Below are 27,795 nucleotides of genomic sequence, written 5' to 3' on the forward strand. Positions count from 1 at the left end.
GGGATAAACAGGCCATCAGAATGGCAAGGTTAGGAAGCCATTTCAGAGTATATATTTACTTTTATCATTGAGCTTTCCAAACACATCCTTAAAAATCTATTGCACTTATAACACCAAAAGGCATGTGAAAATTAACAGATCATGTGGAAGTATTTAAAATAAGGGAGCTTACCATTGCAGCCAGCCACATGATTTCTACATTCTTCCTCTTTTTGGCCTGGATATTTTGATGGAGGTTTTCTAGTAATCCCTTTAAGTCATTTTGTTCTTGAAAATGTGGTAGGCCTGAAAAGAAGAAAACACTTGATGAGGAGGTTGTGCAGACTAAAGGATTTCCTTGTTAAAGGGCTGCTCTATTATTTAGAGCCTCATTTGGGAACACAGGATAGAAAGCACTGGCTTATATAGGGATTAAGCAAATTTTCTGTCTGAGTATAGGGCTTTTCTCCCTAAGGACTCCCCAAGGAAAATACTAGGTGTCATCTTTTAAATGGAGGGCAAAAATAAAAATTTTGTTCTAGCTCTGTTCATCAACTATTATAGACATTTATTGGAAGTGAGTAGAGAAATACTTGACTGTATAAAGAGCTGTTTTGATGGAATGATTTTTTTATTTTGCGGTCAAAATATTTTGCTTTCTTTTCAAAAGGAAACATCTCACTCCTCTTTTAAAACAATGTTTTAGTTCATAAAATAACATAAATTTACAGAAGGGCTAAACAACACTAAACACCCCCCAGAAATCTACAAAGGATACTGCTCAGTCTGAAATGAAATGGGCTTTTAATTTTGAATTATAAAATAATTTCAGGTTTACTCAAAATACAAAGTACCCTACCTGCCCTGGGTTTGGCAGGTAAGCTGAAGTTTTATTGATCATACACATACAAGAGCAATTTAGGCAATTTAACTGGCTCTTCTGTTTTGCGTATACATAGGAGGGTTTTGTTTTTAGTATTATCTCTATTGTCATTAATACTGAAAATCAGTAGAAACAATCAAAATCAGTCTTTCAGAATGATTTCTTCTTACAATAGTGAAGTAAAAACAAATTTATTAATAGTTATCTCACACAGAAAAAAATCTTGGAACCAACTGAAGCTAAATTAAACCAAATCTATTAAAGCATCCTTTTTCTACAAATTGGCTAATTGAATTATTTTTTCTACAGTGAGAAAAAGTATGATGCTTCATCCAAAGAACCAAACAAATAGTTTAAGAATAATATGATCTAAGAATTGTGTTCAGCTCAGAAAGTAAAAATTAAACAACTACTGCAATGCCAGCCAAAAAAATTCTCTTAATCTGATCACAGCTAGAATGATAGAATTTTTTTTAATCTACAGACTTTCATCTGTTATCTCTAATGAATGCTCTAACTTCCCTTAACCATGATTCATAGTGAGAAGTAATTTAAAAATACACAAAAAACTATACTGAAAAGTCTAAATTGACTCACCCATATGGTATATCGTACTGCCAAAAAAAATACAGAAAAGTCACTTAAAAACTAGCTACGTAATAATTTTGATGAAGACTTTTATCTGCATATTATAATTCCTGATTATATAATTAGATAATGCAGACCACATAAAAATATATCATAACCTGTAGGGCTATTATACTTATCCTGTGTCTGTTTCTTTAAAACATAGCATACGATGAGTACTCTTAAAAGCTGCTTCCAGATTATGAGAATGTACCAACAGGTAAACATTTTACTGCTTCAAAGTAGTTTTTCTTCAGTTCACAAGAGAAAAATCCATCATTTCCGAGAGAGATGATTTCAGCATAGGTAAAGCAAGATTCTCTTAATATATAATATTGCCAAAATAAGTTGCATCTTGACTGGCTGTGACTGCTTAAATTGCTTGTATCACAAAGCAGCATTAAACTGTCAGATCATTCTCATAGATTAATATAAGGGGAAGAAGCCTGGCAGTACAGAACAGACTCGTAGACTTTGTGTTGATGCACTGCTACCTGCGTTATGATCCTAAAGAAGAAAAATCTGTATTTGCTTGCAGGCTTTTGAAATCTTGCACGCATCCCTCTTCTCATGTGGGACAACACCTTGCAACACTGATGTTGCTGCAGTTGTTAGGTATCAAACTGGCAATACCAAAATCACTCGTGTTAATCTGAGTTTATGCTGTTAACTGCTTAAACCAAATTCTAAGCCATTCTGTATAATTACATATGTATCACTAAACAGGTCGTACATTTTTGTATCCTTACTATGCTCACCTCTTCTGTAAAAGCAGTAATACTTTGGTGCCTAAAACAGAACAACATTTGGTCGACATTTTTGGTAGGAATCTTTCTCAGAACACACTGTTATTTATTGTTTTCAGAGTTTCCTGTTAGCAAGGAGTTAAAGAGATTGGGAAGCAGGTGAGTGAAAGAGTGCATATTCATCTACAATAAGGTGGAAAGCCAATGTCTGGCATATGCAGGTATATGTAATTAAAGAAGTTTAATAATTAGAGAGTAATGCAAAGAAGGCTAGAACATTACAGATGCTGGAAATTAGAGAGGTGAGGGAAAGGCTAATAGCAAAGGTAGTAATATCTGTACGGGAGCAGGAAGCCTGAGTCTTTGCAATGGCACTCATGAATGACACAGCAGGCGAGCGAGGCTGCCTAAGGATGGTGTACGCAACAGCTTGGCCACCAGGGCTGCATGTCTTCATAAATCCTATCTGGCTTTACGAGCACTATTTGCAACTAATAGCTTTGTGAACTGGGTCATCCGTTCTGTGGCAGGGATTTGGCACTATGGGAGACTGTGGGGAAAGGTGCAACAAAGCCATCAAGGAGCTATCAACACTGAATGGCTCATGCTTGGCTCAAAGCGCAGGGCTGCTGCCAGCTTGGCTCTTGCCCTGGATGGAGGTTTCTCTTCCTAAGGATTTTTGCAGAGAGCGGGGGAAGGAGTCAAAGTCCTTTCAAGGTGTTCAGCCAGGGGAGACCTTCGCTTTTCTCCACCTTTGTACATGATCAAAGTCGCTATGGGGAGGGTGTAGGAGAGCACTGGTTTAAAAGGCATATTCCTCCAAGCCAGAAGCATGACTCTATAATGGCACAGAGCAACCAGAAAGTGCAACAGAAGCAGAAGGTGCTTTGTGTTCTGTAAAAATTTGGACAAAAAACAGGGACTCAGTTCTCAGAGGACAAGAAAATGCAAGAAGGCATTAATAACCAGGGAGAGACGCAATGAGCTAGACAAGCTTCGTTCTCCAAAGTCTGTACAGCCTGGAAGCAGTCCAGGAAGTCTGTACAGCTCCCTAATAATCCTTCTGGGGCAGGCAGTAAAAGGTTAGTTTCTGTTAATGAAAAGGAGCAAATGCGATCTGCATGAGAATTTTTGCTTTTACAAAATCAGGTCCATCTACGAGATGGCAGATCTACCTTAGACCTAATACCAGATGAGGTTACTTTTTCAGGATGCTTTCTTGGCAGGATTTCCCCTAAATTAATTAGCAACTTCTTGTAAGCATTTTTCTGTAGAAATATCTGAAGATATGTATTAGAGATGTGGGTGGATGGATGGGCATACTGCCCACCCCTCAGGAATAGCACTTTCACTTCTGTTGATACCATTAACAAATGAAATTCATCCTGATATAAAAGATAAGCATATACAAATAATACAGTGATACATTAGATAGAACTACAAGTGCATGTAAGAGATAATTCACAAAAACAGAAAGCATTTTAATGAGTAAGAAAGAAGTTTTTTATGTTTATATATTTAAAGTGCAGTTCCTAAGGTGTTCTGTAACAGAACACAAGCTTTGAATAAGATTTTAACCAGCAGTATTCACCATGAGGAGTCATGAGTGTGTCCTGCAAAATGAGAGATCTTTAGATTCTAAGACAGTTACCCAAAGGGAAGGGATAGAGACCTAAGTCCAAGCTATTTAAAACTAAACTGTACACTTGGGAATATAATTCAGACCATAAAATTGCTTTAACAGGATTAGATGAAGCAAAGGGTCTTTTTAATGTTTGCTTTAAACCACAAAAGAAACAGAACAGTATGTTTATGATACCAAACTTCTATAAAACTTGCATATAGGGACTATTCTAATGGAACCGTGCTATTAACAATAGTGACATTATGATGTGGCTCACTGCTGGTATTTGTATCTGCAGATTTCTCAGTGGTTTGCCATACCTTAATACATGCTAAAAAATAAGAGCGGAGGGAATGACTGAAGCTGCTGCAAATTCCCATGGAGTATTTCTGTACAAATACAGTGAGCACAGACTATCTTCTAGTACAGATCTGAATTATTAAAAAGCATATTACATTAATAATTTAAAAGAGCTATTTGGTTCATCATTACTGCATTTCCCTCTCCCTGGCCCCTCTGCTATGGCCTTGGTCCTGCAGCCACTACTGACTTCAGCAGGGCTGCGTACAGGCACAAATTGCTTAACTTTTTGGAACAACTGATGGGATTGAGGCCTAAATCTAAAAGCTATATTGTGCTAATATGAATTTCTTACGATCTTTTGTCTACCAAACCTTTTTAAAGCCATTTGGATATTATTTATTTTATACTCACAATCAGGAGGCATTTTTTCTGTAAACAGCTTGTAATATTCTTTCAGAAGTTCAAAGTTTTCCTGGTTAACATTTTCCTGCAAAGTGGTATCTCCGAACCTAAAAAAGCACAGAAAAGTGACAAAAAACCCTAAAACACAAAGCCAAACTATCCTTCAGAATACTTTCTTTGCACAAATGAAGTACTCTGTGTTGAATGTATAAGATTTTATCAAATATACAGTTACAAATCTCTCATGTGCTTTGGAGCTAATATTTGGGAATAAAGTAATCACCCATGGATACTTCTTCCAAAAAAAAGTATGAACAAAGTAATCTCTTTGCAGACAACCATTCAGTAAAGCACAAATCCTGTTTCCCTTTACAAATCCTGAACAAGAACAAGGGGTTTCTGTGGCAATTTCAAATGCCACCATGGGCAGAGAACACCAACTCCTACATCTCTTACCTCTGCTGTTGCTCAGCTATATTAGTTTCTGCCAGAGTCAGTAGATGATACTGAAGTCACACAAGATGGAAGAGCTACAAGTATGAGGAAGAAAACTTGCTGGTGAACTATTTTCTGCCACAGGAGCACTCTGGTCTGAGAACATTAGCCACAAATAGTCAAACTGATTACCTCCCTGGGCCCTTCCGACCTTCCGACCCTGTACTGCTCCTGAACTGTTAGTTTTCTCTGTTTCCTGTGTCTGAAACTGATGAGAAAACTGTTTTGTCTGTTGTTGAGCAGCGATTTCCCCACCAAGCTCCACGCAGTTGCAACCTGCAGGCTGGGTGGTTTCAGCTGGCTGCAGCACGCAGACATTGGCAGTCGCCCTGTCGTGCTGCAGCTCAGCTCGGGGGCTGTTCTGGGGTCTCTTTCAGCAGTCGGCTTTGCTGGGCAACACATTGCCCAAGTCCTCATCATCCTGCTCCTCACAGAAAACCCAGGCATCAGGATGCCATTACAGTTCTCCAAGAACTGGCTATAGCTACACAGGCAAATGTCTCTCTCTCCAAGACCAAAATTTCTACAACAGTGTAGAAAGTCTCACACAGGCTACAGCAAAATCTTCTGGTACTTCTGCTATGACAGATATGGAAGACAGGAATGTCCTCTGGGCAGTTAGGGCCAAATTTTTACGGCTTATCTTTAGATTAGCCTTGACAAGAAGAAACAGAAGACAGAGAAGGAAATGGAGGAGCACAGAAATAGACGTGGACAGGTAAGTGAGAAATTCAGGTAGACAAAAGGGGAAACAAATCAGAAGATACTAAATGTGCTGCTACAGCATGTAGAAGAGGATCAAGTACTTAAGTAGGCCAGAAAGGGAAAAGACTTGGCTATTTCCTCAGTAGCTATTGCTGCCCCGCTACATGAGGGTATTTATTTTAAATCACATATATTCTCAGCTGCGGTTTACTGAAAATAGAGATGTTTGGATCTATTAAAGTAACATATTTTAGCAATTTATCACAAAGCATTATTTCCATTCTCATGTTCATTCTCCTACAAATGATACCTTTTACCAAAAAGTATATGCAGTGTTTCCAATCTCAGACAAATATGAAGCTCTAACCTTCAGGAGTCAAATAATATCATCACTCACAACCATGAAAAGTCTCCCATAAACATCTACAAAACTACCTGATGACATCCCTTAGAAGTCCTCCTTAAGAGCTGCCTTTTGCCCAGCTGTCTACAAAGAACAGCAAGTCAAGTTCCTTTTGTGTTTACATTCTTGCCTACCCTTCAGGTTCACGTTTTCTCACTGTCTCCCTGTATTTCCCCACCTACACTTAGATTGATTTTGGTTTTGGGGTTGTACAGAATGCAGTCCAAAGGCGTGTATTATGTCTCTTAGATGCGCTGTTGCTAAAACCGGTAAACAAATGTGGTTGCCTTATTGTAGATGTCAGCCTTGCAATTTTAGCATTGCACAAACTTGATTATTTAACATGACCCACAGATGCCCTTTCAGGAGAGAAAATTAATAGTGTGATGAATCTTTGACTAAAATTGTACTGGTTAATTAATTAGCTTCAAGTAATCTTTTCAGAGGACTAAAATTTACACCTTGGAATTTTAACATCAGCCTTCATGTTTCTACAAAGACATTACTAACATATTCCATATTATTAACTATCCCTCTTCAACCCTGTAAAATAAAACATAAAGCTGAGAAGAATATGTTCTCTTTATGGTCTGTGACTTGTCTGGCATCTTCAGCTCCACCTCTGAGATAATAAGAATTTGTAATTTTCAACCTCGTGTTTCAAAGGGCCAAAATTCTGCACACTAATAAATGTCTATCTATGTGAACTATAAACCCATTTCATATGTGTATCCAAGGAAAACTTGGTCTTCACTGTTTGAAATAAAGTCCTGCATATATTGTATCTTTATTTGGCCTTTTCCAATATTTTGCATTATTTCATAGCTTGTGCTTACTTCCTTTAATTCATTTTTAAATACATACCAAGTGAACCTGAAATGGTCCAAGGGCGTACAATAAAAAAAAGATTGCTTTGTAATCCTGTGAGAGATATCCTGTGCTAGCACAGCATCCTCAGATAGGAATTGAAACGAGTTTTTCTGAAGGTGTCGTCTTACCTCTCTGCAAGTGTTTGCTGTTCATTGATTCCAACATTAAAGAGTACTGGATACATGTGAAGTAGCTTTCCTTCTTTAATCTCTTGCGGCAGCAACTCAAACATCTTGGCTGGAAGCTGGACCTCTATAACATAATGTTCACTAGGGGAAAAAAAAAAAAGAATAGGAAGGAGGGGAATATTGATTGGTTTGCTTGAAATTACAACTTTCCTAGGTTATAGAGAATGTTTAGGCTTATAAATCGATTCCCTTTGCTCCCTTTAATTGTGCTAAACTGTAAAATGTGAAGATTCAGCTTGCTTGTTTTAAGAGTATAACAAATTTATATGGAAATAGGCAGGTATATATAATTATACTCTCTAGCTTAATACTGACTTCTTTATTGAAATGAAAATAGGAATAAAAGTGAAAGCAGTTAAAAAAAAAAAGTCTTTTGCTTCTTTATCACACTGCCAAAATTACGGTGAGAACACCTCAACTCTTAAAATGCATTTTTTTTGAGGAATAAAACCATTTCCTTTCAAGAAGCCACAACTTGATCCTGTATCTGCTCTAAATACAATATGCATAATGGCCCACTCAGCAAAAATTCTGCATAAAATCCAGAACAAAATTCCCATTTTCTTCAGTAGCTGGATTTTTTCTGCATGGTTAGAAAGCATCACCAATGCCAACATTGATTCCATGAAGATAATAATTAAAGATACAAGCTCATTACACAAACATGAATCCTATTCTGGAAGTGATGTGATACAACAGTTTTGGTTTTAAGTTTGTGTTCATGGTCTGACTTTATGAAAAACACTATACTTATGCTGTCAGTCCAAATTTTGTTTACGTCCTTCATTGTGAAACCCTCAAGTTGAGTTTCACCTGTCTTCAAGGACTGATGCTTGACCCTACCTAACAGAAACAACAGCATGCTATTAACTGTCTTTCTATTATTAGAGCAATGAGTCTAATAAAAAAGAACAGATTAAGTGCAGACCCGTTTGCCTCCAGGATCCTGCATTTTAATTATTCAAAGAGGGCCAGCTGATAAAGGAGACTGAACTCTGCAGAGCACACTTACAGATTACCACCAAGAAGTATTACAGTGGCATAGGGAAGGAGGACCTATCATCTGCATACAGACACCAAGCTTAAGTCGTCACACACGGTGTGAATATACACTTAAGATGGAAAAGGATGGTTTTTTTGCTGTTTTGACTTCATCTAGTTATCTCTGTTTAAAGAATATAGTTTGCATCTATTAAAAAGATCTATCATAAAGTTCCTCCAACCCTTATTTTAATCAATCGTGTGTTTGCCAAAGAATTAAAATACAATCTGGCCTACCCACATGTAGAGTTTTGGGGAGAAAAGGCAGAAATCCTTGCGGAAGAACAGCAGTTCCTGCACTGGCTCTGACACCCAGGACAAGCTGGATTGCTGACTGTCATTGCCTGGGAGCAGGTGCGTGGAGAAACAGCTCGAGCTTAGGAGAGCTAGTGGTAGTGTTTGGACCTCTGTCCTGCCCATAGATCTGAGAACTGAAAAATTGGTCCAGTACAACAGAAGTGGGATGGAAATGCAATTACATCCATCTAGGACAACAGCATATTCCTTGGTTGGGGTTAAAACTGGTGAGTAATCTTAGAGCAAATGTCGGATGCTCTCTACTGAGGCATATCCAGTAGTTTTGAATGAAGGGTAAGGCAATGTGTCTCAGAGAAGGGGCAAAGGGAGGGGAAGAGGAAAGGGGGGGGAAGAGGAAAGGGGGGGGAAGAGGAAAGGGGGGGGAAGAGGAAAGGGGGGGGAAGAGGAAAGGGGGGGGAAGAGGAAAGGGGGGGAAGAGGAAAGGGGGGGGAAGAGGAAAGGGGGGGGAAGAGGAAAGGGGGGGAAGAGGAAAGGGGGGGAAGAGGAAAGGGGGGGAAGAGGAAAGGGGGGGAAGAGGAAAGGGGGGGAAGAGGAAAGGGGGGGGAAAGAGGAAAGGGGGGAAGAGGAAAGGGGGGGAAGAGGAAAGGGGGGGAAGAGGAAAGGGGGGGAAGAGGAAAGGGGGGGAAGAGGAAAGGGGGGGAAGAGGAAAGGGGGGGAAGAGGAAAGGGGGGGAAGAGGAAAGGGGGGGGAAAGAGGAAAGGGGGGGGAAAGAGGAAAGGGGGGGGAAAGAGGAAAGGGGGGGGAAAGAGGAAAGGGGGGAAAGAGGAAAGGGGGGGAAAGAGGAAAGGGGGGGAAAGAGGAAAGGGGGGGAAAGAGGAAAGGGGGGGAAGAGGAAAGGGGGGGAAGAGGAAAGGGGGGGAAGAGGAAAGGGGGGGAAGAGGAAAGGGGGGGAAGAGGAAAGGGGGGGAAGAGGAAAGGGGGGGAAGAGGAAAGGGGGGGAAGAGGAAAGGGGGGGAAAGAAAAAAAAGACATAGCTCTGCTCCCCAGGTAAGTGTATGAGGTGTGCATTTTATTTAATTCATCCATGGGAAGGAAATAGAGTTAGCAAGGTCGACAGTAAAAGAACTCCTTACAAATGAACTTTGCTTAGCAACATTCATTCTCAGCCCACATGGTAGCACTCCTGGTTGCTGTCAAGTGCTGCCAGAATATTTGGGTGTGATGGAGTGCTTTCAGGAGGTTCAGAAGAAATGTTGGTTTTGTCTAATTTAAAGAACGTGCCACTGAACCAAAAATGTCACCAAACCACCGCATTGCTACATTTCACACCCCAAAATCACTACAAATCTTCCAATGTGTGGAAGAACACTGAGAAGCGCCAACCTTTAGGCATGATAAATTAACATCAGTACCATTTAAGAGCTTCCCCTAGCACATTCCACTTTTTACACATTTTTTCAAGTCTCAGGGATAATCTGTTGAGTGGCACCAGCCCTTTATCATCCTAACTTTTAAAAATCTGTAACCAATTGCACAATGACAACATCCCATTTCTGATCATTCAGAAAAAGACTATTTTACTGTGAGGAAGAGCTATCAGGAGAGTCCAACAGTAATAGTGAAGTCAGGTGAAAAACAAATACAAGTACCAAGATTTTGAGAAATAATTTAACCCTAATTCACCAGAACTTTACAGGTCCTATGCTTCTACTTAAGAAAATAAAAAAACAATAAATTTTCTTGTCATGTAGTTTTTCTCTTTTATGGCTAGATTCAGTGTAGCAATACTAGATGGTTTTGGCATGAGATAGATGGTTAGGCTGCTACATTTTCCAATGAGAAGATGACTTCATCAAATCATCACATTTTTTAACATTTAGTGATCTCTCAAAAAAACAGGGTGGAGAAAAGCCCGACATATTTAAGAGAGTAATAATAAATCATTATTTATTTCAGGACTCATTATTAAAATTTAGGTATTATATATTTAAACATATCACTAAACGTTTCACTAAAACATGACTGCTTAACAATATTCCTGCTGTCTTTGACTTTACTTCCCTTATACTCTAATATTTGTTATCACCACGCATGAAGATGTGCCTAGACAAACCCTTGCAGTGCTGTTCGAATGCTTCTGCCAGCTACCCCAGGCAGCTGCAGGCTACGGCCCCTGCAGCAGGGAGCTGGCTCCTTGCAGCCGACTGAAGTTGCATGCTCGTGGTTCATTGCGATGAACACAAAACAAGCTGTTGACAGGCACCTTTGCTTTGCTCTGTAACAGGAGGAGCGCACCGTCACTGCAGTTCAGCTGTGAAGTGCTTTTTCCAGCTTTACTTCTAGCTAAGTGACAACTTTTTATATCACTTCAGTGTGACTGTAAGTGGCTTGCCTAATCACACTCTTAGTTGAAAACATATTAAAGCTCTGCAATGCCTCAAAGTTCACGTACACAATCAAATAAATGCTATCAAGGATTACAAAAAAATAAATACGTGTTAACAACCTTCATCTATAATGAAAGAACCCAAATGCCTGAGCTGACCTGTATTCTGTCTGCATGCCAGCGGTCAGGCACGCCAGCGACAGGTTAACATGCTGCTCCTCACTGCCATGCTCTTTCGACTGACTTGCTTTAGACACTAAAAACTTGGGCTTAAGCACTTCCCTGGAAAACCAATTACAAGTGAATGCTCTGACTCCGCAAAATAACAACTGGTAGATTAATTTTCTGCCTTGAACTTCTGCAGTATTTAAGTCCAATTTTGCTGTATAAAATTCACCCCCCCAAAATAACAACTGAAATGGTCTGAAAACTGCGTGATATTTTTAAACTTTAATTAGAAAATAGTTAGCTGTCCCACTACCTTCTCTTTTTGTGATTCACCCCCAATGCTCTCTGATAGGAGCCCTCTCTTCACAGCCATAACAGCAATGGGGCTCCACACAAGCCTCACAGATTTTTTTTTTTTTTTTTTTTTTTAAAGACTGCTACCATCTCCATTCAGTGAATACCTGCCAGCGAGTACAGTAGAGCAATCATAGGCAGCAAGTCTTCTCCCTGAAGACCGACTACTCCATCAATCCAGAACGCCTGAGGCGGCTTAAAGCTCAAGTCTCTTTCAAAAGCAGGACCTCCCAGCGTGGCAGTTCAGTGTACCACAGTGATGGCAGCGAGCCAGCAACTGCGGCTGCTGGATTTCTCAAGATTTTTGACTGGCATGATTTACAAAGGATGCATTTCTGCTGTTTTATCTACACACCATAATTATTCTTAATTATTCCCTAATGTGTTGCCTATCATATACTAGCCTTCCTGCTATTTATTTCGATCCCTTCTCAGAAGGCCCATAGGATGAAAGTGAATCATCCAGATTAATTAATAAATTAGTGGTGAATGCCCCCTTCAGAGGAAACATATCTTTTCTAAAAGTTGCTGCTTTTAGCCAAATTCAATTTACAGTCATCTTAAGAATAATAGCACTATTAGGGATGTGATCTCTGCAACACAAAGAACATTTAGAAGTTCAGACTAGAACAATAATGAAGACGAAAAGCCCGTTCGCCACGTGTAACAATCTTTTTAACCGTAATATGGCCACAGTTAATGAAGTATTTCAGTTTATGTCCTGATCTTCAGCACTGCTTATGTGAAATGCATAATTTGTAAGTCACTGTGCAAGGACTTCAGATGCTACATATTTCCTGTATGATCTTCAGCAAATGAATTGGCTTCATTTTTCAAAAGCAACCACTAATTTTTGGCATCCTAATTTTTCCATTTCCATCTTCAGACAATCAAGGCCTAACTCTTGCATATGCTATTTCATTTGTCACACTGAAATGTAAGTTCTGGACACCTCAAAACCAAAGTACCTTGAGTTAGAGGACACTTTTATAAATATTGACCTTGCCTCTTCTCTGTGACTCAGTGTCTGGATATGTAAAATGCAACAGAAACTCAGCACAGAACTCAGAGAAACTTTTACAATTAATCCGTAAGAGTTGCAACCTTTAGATCCTCATCAGGAAGGTAACAGAGAGTCCATAGGACTATTACCTTTACAAGTTCCTACAATCTTATTCACATCTCCATTAACCTGATGAAAAGTAAAATGATTATACTTCCCATATAAAGGAACTTAGCAACAAGAAAACCATTATCTGGATCTCCACTTGCTACAGGTTAAAACTACATGCCATGGGCTCCAGGAAACGGAAAACTCTTACCGCCTTCCAGTTATAATAGGCAAAAAATCATCTGATTTGGCTTCAATGATTTTAAACATTACTTTCTGCAAATCTGAAATCCCCACAGCCATGTCTTCCAGCATACCTGCTTCTTCACCTATACAGAAAGATTACAGAGGTTATTAACAGAGCAGACTGATCAGTCACCAAATAGGTTATAGTAAGGCAATACAGGGATTATATTTTTCAGTCTGTGCATCTAAAATCACACCCCTAAATCCACATTGAAGGAGCCTACATGAAAGCTGATTTTCAAAACTGCTGACAATTCTCTGTGGCCCAAGTGATAAGTATGAGCATTAAGTATTTCTGAAAATCAACCTGCTATATACGGGCAGAGAATAACCTCAGAGAAAACATTTTTGTCCATTCTGAAAGTGTTTTTAAAGACTGTCCTGCTGTTAGAGAACAAAGGTTTTGAGAACAACAATGAGCACCCTGCAAAGGGGACTCTGACAGCTGCCTCAGAGTGAGCATCTGCAATTGCCTGGGAAAGGCAAAGCGCTGCACAAATGCTAAATCCCACTGTTTTGGTCAAAGTCTCTATTTGGGAGAAGGATTTCAATACATCTAGTTCAAAGCATTTTCAAGCATATTGCAATTGCTCTCTCCCAATATCCTTTTTAATAGCTATCAAACGATGGCATCTGTAACAAGCTGGGAATTAAACAGTTTTCAAGCTATCTTCACATCACCAACACTGACATGCGGTTTCCAGAAATGCTGACAGGGCTAAGGTTTACAGAGCCAGTAATTCTTTAAACCTGGTATTTGTGTTAGCTTTACAAAACTGATATCTGTGTCAGGCTAAATGACTATACAAATATAGACTTTTTTTTTTTTTAATTATTAAAAACAAAAGTTCCCCTAGCTGTATTGATGAAACTAGTCTCCTGTGTTCAAGGCAATGCAGTTCAGCACACTCAGTGGAACAATCAGCAGTTAGTGTTCTCAAGAAGACTGAAAAATAAAATACTTGACTGTAATTTTTGATGTGGAATTGACATGCAGCACTATACCAGTGGCTTCAACTGTGCTATTATATGGAAGCCCACTGTCTACTAACGGGTAGTATGTGTTGATTCAATAAGCCAAGTTCCTTGAAGTGGAATATAGGTTAAAATAAGAACCTATGGGGCGAACTTCTTGTTTGTATGCATAAGGATCTTTGTTCAAGAACAATACTTACTATATGTACTAAGGAGTCCTTCATATTGCACAAGCAATCCAACAGTATGAAGCTGTTGTAAAAAGCCTTGGTCATGTAAACCTGTGTGCAGTTTGATTATAAAGCCACAGACCAATCCAGCGAGCTTTAAAGACAATGAAGAAAAGTGTGAAATTAACAGATGTGTTATGGTTAAAATAAGGCTTGCTATACACAATATTGTATTGTACACGATACAAGAAACATTCAGATATTTGAGAAAACTACAGAGATATTTAGTGACTATGTCCATCACCTCATATTAAAATGTTATTGATGCATTTTGTGGTATAAAAGGCAGTAAAACATTTCCCTATTTTATACCAGAGAAGCTTCATTTGTTTCATAGGGTTATATGTGATTTATGCTGGCATAAGTGAGACCAGAACCTCCCTTGGCAGGCTATTAACAAATAAGGCTGTGACTTCTGATGGATTTAAAAGCAGTTAAGCACCTAATGCAACTGGATCTCCGTGGCAGTTCCACCCTAACGCCTTAAGTTATGTTGGAAAACAAACACAGCTTCAGGGAGAAATTAGACCAATCATTTAGAAACAATCTATCTGCAGAACACAATCTATAGAGAAAGACTGAAAGAACTTAAGTTATTTACCAAGTGAAGACAAGTCTGAGATGAGATGTGATAACAGACTTCAAGCACATAAAATACTGCTACAAACTGAAGGGGAATAATCTGTTCTTCACTTCCAAGGCAAACAGGAGAAAAAAATATCTGGCTTGAATGGCAGCTAGAAATACTCATGCTGGACTTCAGAAAAAAACATCCTAAGGATGAAGAGAGTTCAGTACTGGAATAGAGGATCTGGGAAGACTGTAAAAATAGCTATGTGGGTCCTTCTTTATGCAGAGGGGAGGGATTAGGTAACCTCTTCTGGTCCATGCCAGACTATTTCTGCGACTCAGTGATTCAGTTGCTATGGATTTTCATCTACTATTCATTTCTCTTTCACAGTATAAAATATTTAAGTGGATGTAATGCCAAATACATGAAAAAGTTGTGTTAAATTGACCCCTCCCCCCTCCCCCAAACCCCACAAATACTGGCATGAACTCCATTTTAGCAATGCCAGTAACCTAGAACAGCCACCACAGTAGGAAATAAGTGACACGAGATAACCTACTGCTTGACTAAAGACGATGTCTCTCCTTAGGGTCAGCATCAAACACTGTGGCAAACCGCATGCGAGTTCCTGGAGCAGAACAAACGTCATTGACTGCTTCGCCCTGGTCACCACCTCTCCCATGCAGTCCTTCAGCGTAATCACCAGGGGATAAAGCTTTTCATACCAGTCACCTGGAACGAGACAGATCATTCGCTGCAAAACAGGGAAGTTGTGGTAGAAATCCTTCTCAGCTTGGCAAGGGGGCTGCAGTGGCTGTGCAGACCCTCCCAGACTTCTCCCCGACACCACGGCTCTACTCCAACTGCTGCAGCACAGCAAACACCACTGAAGATTCGCTTAGAGGAAGGATTGGAGCTTACCACCAAAACTGGGGCTAAATCCTTGGCCTAAATCCAAATATATCCTGAAACAATGACTTTCTAAGGCAGACCTAGCTACTCCGCAAAACTCACACTGAAGTGTTGTTCACAAAGCATAGAGGGAGACATGTGAAAACCCATTTAGCACAAGATGAATACAGTGGAGAGGAGGATCTCCTGTTCTTTCCAGCACTGATGACCTTGCTATCCAAGCAAATAAAGTGCAGTTAGAAGAAGGGGAAGAACCTATATTTAAGAAGAATTGGGTGCTGGAAGGCGAAACACAAGAACAAGCAGCCATCTGGGAAGGATATTATCTGTTTAATGTACAGGCTGGAAAAATACTAATCTTCATGTCACACATTCCTTTTTCTTTTTTAGCTTCTCTCTATATTCTTCTCTTTAAATATTTAGAGATATTGAACTCATTTTTTGAGTTATTCTGAGCAGACAGACTTATAACTATTTTGCAATATGTTTTGCTCTGTTGTTAAAGTGTATGGTAAGGAATATCATAAAAAATAGACTAATGAAATACTTGAAACATGGGATTCCTTAAGACATTAAAAATGAAACAAAAAGATAACTAGGAATGGATGAAAACTAGAATATAGCTGATCCAAACTTGTCTGATTATAAGTCTATTCTTGAATTTTTCAGGATTTAATAAAAACAGACCTTCATTCAAGTTGCATATCATTTTGCCTACCCCTCTAAGTATAGCAAATAAAAAAAGCTCCCCCCTTCATCTCAGTTTTATTGTTATAGTTTAAAAAGAAAGATAAATCAACACACCCAGAAGAATCTAAATTAAATGTAGGGAGTGAAACCAACTTAATACTGTCCATCACTAACTCATATTTTCTGTAAATTACTGTAGTTCAGAATCAATGATAATTAAAATCTGTTCAATTTAAATTGTAATTATGTGGGAGATAACAAATTGTTTCAGGTAACATTCTGAGTCAGACCAAGAAAAACTCACTAGTACTGAAGAAGTTCTTTAGGCAGGAAGACACAGCTGCCTGTTGGGAAGGTTACTTTGGCTATGCTATGGAAAAATATATACATAAATAAAACTGCACCCACCCAAGCAGAGTAGAGAGAACTTTGAAAGCTAGGAGAAACTGTAATAAATAAGGTGTAGAATGGAGGATATAGCAGTAAGGTCAGAGCAATCAGAGCAATTTGGGTTGCTTTGCAAACAATTTGTGGTCAAACACAATGTGTTTTAACACAGTCATACATATTTGGGTGCAAGAAATACTGACTGGAGAACTATTTCTGGAAAAAAGCAAGTATGAAAAGGAAGTCAGGGCCATCATGAACAAAACAGAACATAAGGTGCTCCAGTTTCATGCTAAAGCAAAGAGAGGTGATGTTATATATGACGCTGACTAAAAGAGTATAGATAAGCTGCATGCCAAGGCCTGGTGTACACATTTTAAAAAGACTTCTCAAAAAAGGGAGGGTGTGCAGGAATGAGCTACCAAGATTTAGAGTTTGATCTCATTAAGCTTATCAAAAAGACTGAGCAGCAGCTTGTTTTCTCTTCTTCATGAAGAGCAAATAACAAGTATTGAGGGGATCTTTATTCTAGTGAATAAAAGCAAACCAAGAACCAAAAGGCTGGAAGCTGATGCCAGACATTCATATTTAGAAATAAGGCAGATACTTCTAGTAATGAGAAACTAGAGAAATAAAGTACCCAGGGAAGTGGCAGATCCTCCATCTCTTAATGTCTTTAAGAACAGAACACTTTTTTGGAAGATGCACTTGAGCAAAACACAAACAAAACTTGTTAAGTCTCAGTTCAGCTGGAATTTAATGACGTGACATAACAGCAAGTCAGACTAGACAACATAAACTCTCCTTTCTAGTCTTAAATTGTATTAAGAAGTCAATCAATAAGTGCCAAGGAAAGCAACTACAGCAGAATAAGATTAAAAGACATCATGTATACCAAACCAGTGGAGAGGGCTTATGTGATTGGAATAGAGTTTGATGTCAATATTCTGCTTTTGAGCTTAAGAAAGTAATGAAAACAATCATAATTAGTCACTTCAAAGTAGACCTGAAAGTTCAGCCAACAGACATCTGTTCCATTTTCATGGCAAAGCGATCTGGACACAGACACAACCATGGATCTGGCAAGTAGACTGATGGCAACAAGGGCAAGAGAGAAAAAGATGGATTTCCATAACTAGCTACACTCGTGACCCTGCTTTTACAACTTCAGGTTACTTGGATAGGGCTAAAGAGTATTACAGACTACCATTTTTCATAAAAGAGCAGGTCACAGACCGGTCACAAGACACACAACACTGAGATCTTTTTCTACTGAGTTGCCGTTTACCCAGTCACTCCTCATCTTGTATTTCTGCTACTTTAAGAACCTAACTTTGTATTTGTCCTTATGAGCTTCATCCTATTATGCCATTTCATCAAGATTAGTTCTCATCCTGCTCCCATGGTGCCTAAAGCTTCTCCCAGCTTTGCATCATCTGCAGATTTTATAAGCATCATCTGTATCTTATCATCCAAATCATTAATGAAAATATTCAATAATACAGGACCCAGAACAAACATAAGTGGATTCTATTTCATACAGCTTCCAGGTTGGCAGTAAACAACTGATAAATACTTTCCATTACAATTTTCCCAATTATTTTGCACATATCTTTTGGTAGCTTCAAAATCATTTTCTTGTAAGAATTTTGTGTAAGACTGTGTTTGGAATATCTTACTGTACAAAGGTAAAAATGGGACATATTTGATAATATTACTAACATTAGTAATTTTTGTCAGTGATAGTTGGGGATAGTTAACAAAGGATTCAAATTTTGGAATTCTCAAGACTATTTTTCCCATTATTAACAGGCAGTCATGTTAAATGTATAAAAAAATGAATATTTAATGTCCCAAACAATACAATGCCATGACATTACTCTGTAGAAAGCTTTACTTATATAGATATTTTGCTTTATAGAAAGCCTATTGTCATTATAATTCTGTTTAGTTATGCTTAAAATAGCAGTTTTCCAAAAATAAAAATCAAACAAGAAGTTTGTAGCAAACCATACCCTAATGGCTACAGGAAAAGAAATTATTTTATTATAAAATGTGTTTATTATAGAATGGAATTGTACTTGCCAACAGGAAACAAGATAAAACTATACCCAAATGTAATTAAATTATCCATAACAACCATTTGACTCCTGCTTATACTGAAAGCTCTTGCTCACAGTTCATAAGGATGCCCAATTCCCAGAAGGTGGAGCTAGTTAGCAAGTCTAAAAGACAGACTGCCGTGTTATTTACTATTCTCCATTATAAAATTAGCATTGGCTATTCTGTTTTGAAAACAGAGTATTTATGAATGGAATAGTATATGGAAAATATAACTGCCTGGTATGCATGGATAAATTTGGAATATTAACAAAATTTGTAAAGAGATAATATTTATAAAGAGAGCTTTAAAAACCTGGTCTGAATTCAGGTTTAGATTATTCTGATTCATCTTGCCACAACAATGCTGACATGTGAGGATGCTGCTTGGCTAGGAGTCACTGCTCGCAAGTGAAGTCCAAAAGATTTTGGGAGAGGTGCAGAATGTCCTACAATTCCTCCCTCACAAGAAAACCTGCAGTTGGCTCAGACTCAGTTTTTGCTATAAAGAAGATAGTCAGGCACATCGAGATTCGGGACCTTGACTCCTACACTGACTGATGATAAGTTGGCAGAGTCACTGAAGGAAGGCAATGGTACAAATTATTGCTTTTGTATCTCACACATTCAAGAGCTCTCAAAAACACTGACCCTTCGGATCTCAATTTTCTTTTGTTTTTTTTTAACTGCAAGATTTGCATCTTAAGCAAAGTCAAAAAAAGTATAGAAAAAGACCGAAGAACTAACTGAATGAGTAACCATTTCAGAGAGGACACCAGGAGCAAGGAGAGAAGCTACAATGAGACTACAGGTTGCTAAAGAGACGAGGGCAGGTTATCCTGTTTGGAATACTCAGCTTCCAAACAAAAGTCCTAAAACCTAGTGATGAAACAAGAAAATTCAAAAATCATGCTAGTTAGCCTTTGGAAAGGAAACTAAAACAAAGTATAAAAGCCAGACATGAAAATGGAAGATGGAGGGAAGAAATTAAAAGAAATATTACCGCTAAGCAATTAGTGTGGGATTAAAAGGAAAGAACACGTGCAGCACAAGCACCGCATAGATACTGTGCTTCCATTTTTAACAATGAGTTGTGGAAATTGAGCTTATGATAGAATTTGCTCTTTGGTTGCTGAAAAATGTCTTTCAGTCCTATGTCCTCTTAATCAACAGGCCTTTACAAGCAAATGATCTGCTTAGCATCCAGCTTGCAATTTCTACACGATAATATCCAAGCTGCAACATGTCAAACTGCAAGTTAAATTTGATAAAAAGTTTGGCACAAAAGCAAGCTCCTGTTCTTTTCAAAATCAGGCCCATTGAGCTGTTTATTAAAACGTGCTGGTAATCAAATAGGAAAAATCTTAAGGTTTTGCAATAGCACTCCTTTCTCCTTTACCCTGGCTAGATAGAGGAAGAAAAGCTACTTCTATCACTGCTGGATGTCCAACACCATCTAAAAATCACTAAAAGTCTTTGATGACTTTAAGTTACCTCAAAATGTAAATGTTATGAAGGCAAAAATTAAAAGCAGAGTTAAAAGCAGAAGAAAGCATAACCTCTTGCACTTAAAGTCACAGAGGACTTTACAGATGTACAGCAATGAAGGTAACAGCAGCTACCCAAGACTTCAGGAACAACTTGTTTGCTGTAGCAAATCACTTACTCCCTTAACATACAAACATACAAATAACCCATGAGAGGACTGAGGCAATAGAGGTCAAACAATATTAATAAGCTGATGACTTGACATCAGAAACTGAACGTTAGACAAACTCTAATGTCTTAATGGAACAGTCAAGCAAAACTAACCCACCCAAAACAACCACCCCCCCAACACAGCTGGTGCAAACAGCATGAAATAATTAACCCACAGAGTCTGAATTTACTCTAACACTATAGAATCATTCTTCTGAAATAATCTTTTTTAAAGGGAAGTTTAAAAACTTAATGTGGCTTGTGTATTTGACCTTGCATCATAAAAAGGTTAGCTTCCTATTTCTTCATTTTCCCAGTCAGGTCTTGGAGCTCAGTTTAACTCAAGGATGAGAGCTAAGCTCTTTGAGAAGGGATGAGATTTTATTCTAACAATTCTGCAACATTTCTCACAAGAGAATCACAAACCTGAACAGCCCTTTCTGCAGTTAATATAATAGTGTTTTACTTTGACTGCACAGCTTTGGTGTCAGGAGGAACAACTCTGAATTCTTGAAGATTTACCATTCCATATTGATCACCTGAGATTTTAAATATGATCACACTAGTTGATGGTGAAAACTGAAACTAATGAATCATAGATACACAAGTGTCTCAACAACTTTGGTTACAAAGGAAACAGAAAAAGGTGGCAATGGCAACAACAGATATAAAGGTAAGGCAAGTCTAATATACTCAAAATATAGGGGTAATGGATAAACCGTACTATAGAAGTGTTGTGAAACTGGATATTCTGAAGCCTTGTTTAAAAAATAATTTGATTCAATTAAATGCTCTTCCTTTCTCTTTCACATTGGAAGTCTTTAAGCCTCTGTCAATACCTGAATCACTTAGAGAAAGACAGAAGTGGCAAGTCTTATATTCTGGGCTATATATAGCCCAGTAAATTAACCTATCAAAAAGAAGAGGAGGATACAAAAGTGAGAGGGGAGGAAAAAAAAAATGTGGGGAAATAGGTAAGCTTCATCGAATTTTGGAAACAAAGGTGATGCACAGATAGGTTTAAGAGAACAAGAAAGAAAAATGTGAGGACAAGGAAGGGAAGAGAAAGATTTACAGAACTGTTCTTGTTTCCTCAAAATAAATGATGTCTGCTAATCAGGAAATATATACTTTAAGTGAGAATCTTTCATTTCCGCCTGACTAAATGATACCTTCACAGTAAAAGGTCATCTTCTGAAGATGCAAACAAAACTAGAATACAGTCTTATTTTGCATTTTCACCATCAATTACATTTGGATGTATGCAGTTCCCCAGGGTATTGAAATACAGAAGGGTTTAATCCAGAATTGCAGCATCACCATCAGGAATAGGAATTTTTAAGAAAAAATAACCCACATAATCCTACAGGAATGTGCCTATGAACAGTTGTTTTACTTTATTTCAGCTAGGACATCTGGCACCACTCCCTAAGTGCTCTTTACTGCCAATGCTGAAGGTTACTGTTGGCCCTTCCACCTGCCTGGTGAAGTCTCCAATTCCATAAGTCACTTCAGGCAAAATCCAGCTGAAATCATACTGCCAGCTGAAGTTGTTTGACGTAACTGGGCAGATTTTGCTTGTAGCAAATTAGGGAGCGCTCCCATGAAGAGAACAAGTAAAAGAATGGTCGGGTGGCAGCTCTTTGGGAGCAGATGGAAGTGAGGGCCCCTTTTGACCAGCCCTGCTAAACCTGGAGATCAGTCAGGTGCTGTATAAACATGAGAGCAAGCTACTGCATTTTACAGGCACCTCTAATGCTTGAGGACAGGCTTTCATATCCTGGTTCCCACAGAAAATGAGAAGATGAAAATAAAAAGATTTTAATGTTGTCAAGTAATTCTCCAAAGGAAACCAGTCTCGAGAAAAAAAAAAAAAAAAAAAAAAAATCTCTCTTAAAATCCATCTACTCTTCCTGATTTATCCTGCAGAGGAATCATAATACTGCAACTGATGAAACATACCACGTTACCTTGGAAACTGGTAACTCAAGCTCAAATTCAGCCCAAAGTATATACTCAAAGGTCACACTGCATGAAAAGTTAGGCTAAGGTGGATATAATTCACGCTGAAAGGTAAGTACAATAGAAAAGGTGTTGCTGATATTTCAAATTTCAAAGATTTAATACAACAAGCAAGCATGTTGGGGGGGGGAATCACACAATGTCAACACTAAGATTGCAAATACAAACCTATCTTAGCAAGTTCTGAACATGTATCAAGACAGCATCTACATTTATAGGAATATGCTGTTACTCAAAAGAATAATTGTCATACTTTCTATCATCTGAAATGATTGTGTGATGTATTTTTTAACATCTATTTCATTCTGTTATATGCTACACAGTAATTGTATCAATCAGGTTCACTAACATGAGCAAACATTTTATCCCATACTTTAAAGCATACTTTTCAATAATTTCACCAAAGCCCTGTGTTTGTTCCATTTTTCTTTCAAACAGTAGCACAGCTTTTCTTAGGACCAACCCCAGGGCTGAGGCAGTTTCAGATTTGATGATCTTTCTGTGGCCATACATTTTCAGTATTACTCAACTAGGTTACGTATTAACCATAGTTTGAGTGTAAGTACAGCATACTGCAAACTTTTCCTTTACACGATGTTTGTGAATTGTATGCACTTGACTTGTGAATTTGTATGCACAAAATACTATCATTTTGGATGTATCTATGGGTGTGAACATATTATGATTTCGTATCTAAGAAAAGATTGTGAATCCATGTGGCCAGGCTTCATATGCACAATGGACTAGAATTAAGAGTGAATTTATAACCCACCTTAGTATTTCAACCTCTACCTAGGTGCTTCACTATGCATCCTCTATACTGCCTGTCAAACTCTCAAGGGAGTCATGCAGAGAGACAAACAAACATACAAGACCACACCTTCATACAGAAGTCAAACATGAAAAATTCTGGCCCCAAAGCCAATGGTTTCAGAAAACTGTTAGGCAACCAGCTTTGCCACACACCCAGACAAATCTTCAGAAAGGTCCATCTTTTAAATAGGTCCTATAACAGAAAGCCATTTATAACCTTTCCCATTTCTGTATGACCTTGAAATTTCTATGGGCTGACATAAGCATTGTGACTCCAGCTCGCGTGCAATCATAATAAGGACACGCTGCCTTCCACAAAAAGCCGAACATGAAAAGATAACAACCTCCCCAAAATCTGCTGCAGTTTACATTTGATGAGATGCTGCAGAACACAAAGCACAACTCAGCAGAAGTAACAATTCTGCTCTCCCAGAAGGACACTTCTACTGATTCAAGAGAATTAGGGGAAGACCCTGCAATTAGGGACACATTTAAGAGAAAAAATTATCCCAGTGCCGTAACACCTAGAGGCTTTCTTTGTCCCTGGCCTGTCAGCTCCAGAACATAACCTTTCAGCTGAACAAAACACATCTCCTACAATTTCTAACCATTACAATCACCATCATTGCTTAGCAAGTGGTATTTTTCAGTCTATTTGATGGCCACTTATTACAATCCTTAAAAGGAAGCAACTTGAAGTACTTTTGACTTTGTGAGCTAAAAGTTCTAATCAATATTTCAGTTGCCTGTGTAAAGTGCAAGCCTGAATCAAAGCTAAGAGCACCCTTCTCTCCTTTTTACAACTAGAAGTACAATGTAAGACACAAATGGACTGGTTCTGGTTAAAAATATTTCATGGCTTATACAGAACCACAAAGTAGATGCACAGGGGCTTGAAGAGAGTGAAGGAAAAAACAGGAATCTGTATTTTAAGCTTTCATGCTGCTGAGCTTTTCAATCTCTTGCTTTTACGGACAGAGAGCATCCAAAACTAAGGAAAGCATAATCCTTAATCACGACTTTTTTTTTCAGACTGGATAAACAAAATTCAGTCTCAAATCTTGTTCCATAACTAAAAGGATGCTTGACACATGGAATACTGATTATAACCAGCCCGCATGTGTACATACTGTAGTAACATGAGGGAAGAAGTTTGGGTGAAAGTGTAGTACCCTCCCCACAAAACACTTTTAACAGTCATACTGGATTTCTGCTAATAATAGCAGAAATACTAGTTAAACAACATCTAGGGGGAGAGAGAAGAGTTGGGCACAGGAACAAATACTCAGTCTCATTCTTGTAATCAAAGTTGGAAAGGTTGGGCTCACTTTTTAAAGGCTGTTGCAAGTTGACAAATATTCCTACCTCACTGTTGAGAATTTTGTACCTTCTCATCTAAGGAAGGTCTGAAAAACATAGAAAACTTTTGAAAAAAGCACAACTGCATTGATACTTTGCACCTGCAAGCCATCAATAGAAAATACAGATGAGATCATCTCTCTTTCTCTCTCTAGCATGAGGGATACTTTCCTGGTTGATAGAAACTCACAGAAGCAAACAGATTAGAAATATTCTGTGGACTATTCATTAAAAAAAAAAAAAAATTAAAAAACCTTCCAACACATCTAGCAGGGAAAATAGGAATTCCAGGATCCCAACACAAATCTCTCATATTGGTAGAAATGCTGACTTACTAGCTACATTAAAAAGTAAGTTTGCAACCAAAGTCTGGTGTGATGAATTTACCACTACTGCACAAATGATACATAGCTGAAAAAATAACTTGAACTCCAAACATATAGGAAAGAACTACAAATAGGTTCTAACATCTTCAAAAGCATTAGAGTAAAATTAAGTCATGAAAATCTGGAGAAAGAAAAAACTGTAAAGGAAAATAGAAAACAAAAGAAAATACAGGAGAAAAAAATCAAATAAATGGGTTATGTTTTGTTTACTGAGAAGCAGCACAAGGCTTGGTTCTGCTTTTCTTACATTTGGAGTGGCATACATGACCACCAACGTGCCGTCTCATTTGTTGCAACGCACACATGCATATACACATGCATGGAAGAAAGTCTCTCTTCAGACACATGAGGCAGATCTTGACTCATCTATATTGTGTGAAAACAATAAGGAATCCACCCATAGGGAAGATCAGAAGATTGGGGGCAAGGACCTGCTGTGGCCAGAATTTTCTTCACATCAGCTCACGGAATCATCCCCTATTGTAGCATTCAGTACTGAGATATATCAACTTCTGTATTCACAGAACAATGAATTTAAGCAAATCAGAAAACAAAACTCAGTAACTCTTTTCAGAAAAGCAAGAGGGTTTACAAAAGAATGACACTGAAATAGAACATTTACCTTTCCTTAGAAGTTCCCTATGGGTTAAGATACACTTAATTTTTTTTCCTCAAAATGGTATATTCAAGTAAAACCTAAAATAAACTAAACTACATCAGCCTTCAAAAGAAAACACCTTACTTTCAAAAGGTTTTCATGTAGCACAAAAAATTCAGCACTGCAAACAGTTTAAGTGCACAACTGAGACGTAATTTGATAAATAGCCTTCAATCATTCAAGGCTAGGACTGTGCAAAACCTTGCTATCAGCACTTTCATCAAAGATACTATTGACTCTTCTCTACCCCATTTCTCTGCAACTTCTTCCATTTTTATTTACTCTAGTCAATGAAAACAGGTTGCTTACCACCTGCGTGTGACATCTTGCAATCTGCTGGTGAAGGGTCATTTTCACCTTCTTTAATGTTGCTGCTGTTGTCTTTTTCAAGCAGTCTGTCCACCATGGCGATAACGCAGTTTAAACTCTTCCCCACATTGGCCCACACCCTATCCTGAAAAGAGCATGAGTATCACTACACATTATTGAAGAAGCATAAAAAGACAACACCAACTTCTTAATAGCACCTTAAGCTGGAGAAAGACAAGTGCAGATTACAGAAATATTAGGGATCAGCATATTACCATTTTCCTCATTAGGCAGTGTACCAGCAGTTTAAGACTTTTTCATGGACTTTTTTCCTGCAATTTTAAATGACTGAACTGAAATTTTTTTTGTTTTGTTTTGTTTTTTTAGACACTGAAAGGTGTATGTGCTTCAAACCGTACATGAAGATGCATGCAAAATATTTTAGGTCCAACCATAGAGAACTAAGTAGTTTGACTATGTGACATAATACAGTAAGAGTAAAGACATTCAAAACCTTGCTAAAACAAATCTTGTGTGCAATTGCATAGTTTTGCCAAGGTACTTGGCAACCTTTTTTTGACAATATACCCTCTATTTTTATCACATGACTTTTGTTGTGCAGCTCTCATACAAACTGCAACCATGACACTTCACTGAGGGTATTATAAATATGACAATTACAGAAATAGAAGTCAAGTTGAACAAGCCAGAGAACTAAAGAGGAGATAACGTGGAGTGAGAGGAAGATGGAATAGAGATGCAAGAAGGTTCCTTCAGGTGCTGGATCCTGCAGAAATGAAAGCTCTTACACCTACTCTTGTGGGGTCAAATAAGAAAAAGGAAAAACCAAGCCATACAAGACATATCAGGCTGTATACAAGTCTAATAAACAAAGCTCAGAAAAAGCATGTGTGCTTTGAAACTGAGTCATTCTGAAACAAATGGAGAGCAAGCGGAGTTTTTTTTTTTGGGGGGGGGGGAGGAGGGAGAGGAAAATAATGTCACTGCTCTTCTTTCTACTTTATGATATAATAGCCAGAAGCATCATGTACATGTCAGGGTCTTTGAGGTGTAAGAATGGAGTTGCAAAAGACAATACAAGAGAAGGTCAAGGAGAAGAACTGAAAACTCAGGTAATGCCATGCTTCCATATAAACGGTAACGCCTGGAAGTTGGACAAGGGCAAAGGAAAAACTACCACTGAGACAAACTTTTCATCTAGCATTTGTTTTGAATTACATTCCACTGTTCTTAGGCCATCATTGTGGCACCAGTAGAGGGATGCAGTCTTTCTCTGTCCCCCACTTGGGGGCACATCCTGTGCCAAGGGAGCACCCTGCACTGGGGGGCACGGCAGGGGCCTGCAGAGCAAGGAGCACCAGCTTGCTGACTCTGTTCAGCAATGCAGATGCTCTCCTCCAGCTCCCCAAAGTGGGTCCCCGGAACTGGAAGGACCTTTTAGGGCAGCCTGAAGAATATGTGAGCACCTAGGAGTATAGGAGAATGTAGGAATTGGGGACAAATACGGTTTGAGGACCTCCCTAGGGCATCCCCATGCCTTGAACACACTGTGATATCAGAAACTGTTATGGTATTTCATCTACAGATGAGTATTTCTCTTAATGACTGAAAACATGTTAAGCAAGCTACACTGAACATGAGAGAAAATACTGTTGTTTTACAAGGGATGAGAAGTTGGTAACTATCAAGCAAAACTACATTTATTTCACAAATTTTTTCAAAGATGGTCTCTAAAGCACTGCATGCCCAATGCAAGAAGAATATCTATACCTGTACACTCAAACCAAACTATTAGACACTTGACTAGCTGAAATTCACATCCATGGACACAAATTAAAGCCAAAGGCAGAGGACTTTACTTCAAAAGTTTAATCC

At 38.4% G+C, this 27,795-nt stretch overlaps 1 protein-coding gene across 1 annotated transcript in view; it reads right to left on the reverse strand.

Moving 5' to 3' along the window:
- Positions 1–27,795, reverse strand: part of INPP4B (inositol polyphosphate-4-phosphatase type II B) — a 290,644-nt gene that overhangs the window by 30,047 nt on the left and 232,802 nt on the right. Inside the window, exons 18-24 of the mRNA XM_067297109.1 lie at positions 25,900–26,044; positions 15,125–15,297; positions 13,965–14,088; positions 12,755–12,872; positions 7,166–7,306; positions 4,574–4,671; positions 173–285 (exon numbers count right to left, since the gene is read on the reverse strand). Of these exons, the coding sequence (XP_067153210.1) occupies positions 173–285; positions 4,574–4,671; positions 7,166–7,306; positions 12,755–12,872; positions 13,965–14,088; positions 15,125–15,297; positions 25,900–26,044 (912 nt within the window). The remainder of the gene's footprint in view (positions 1–172; positions 286–4,573; positions 4,672–7,165; positions 7,307–12,754; positions 12,873–13,964; positions 14,089–15,124; positions 15,298–25,899; positions 26,045–27,795) is intronic.

Source organism: Apteryx mantelli, chromosome 5, assembly GCF_036417845.1.
Source record: "Apteryx mantelli isolate bAptMan1 chromosome 5, bAptMan1.hap1, whole genome shotgun sequence".
NCBI lineage: Eukaryota > Metazoa > Chordata > Aves > Apterygiformes > Apterygidae > Apteryx > Apteryx mantelli.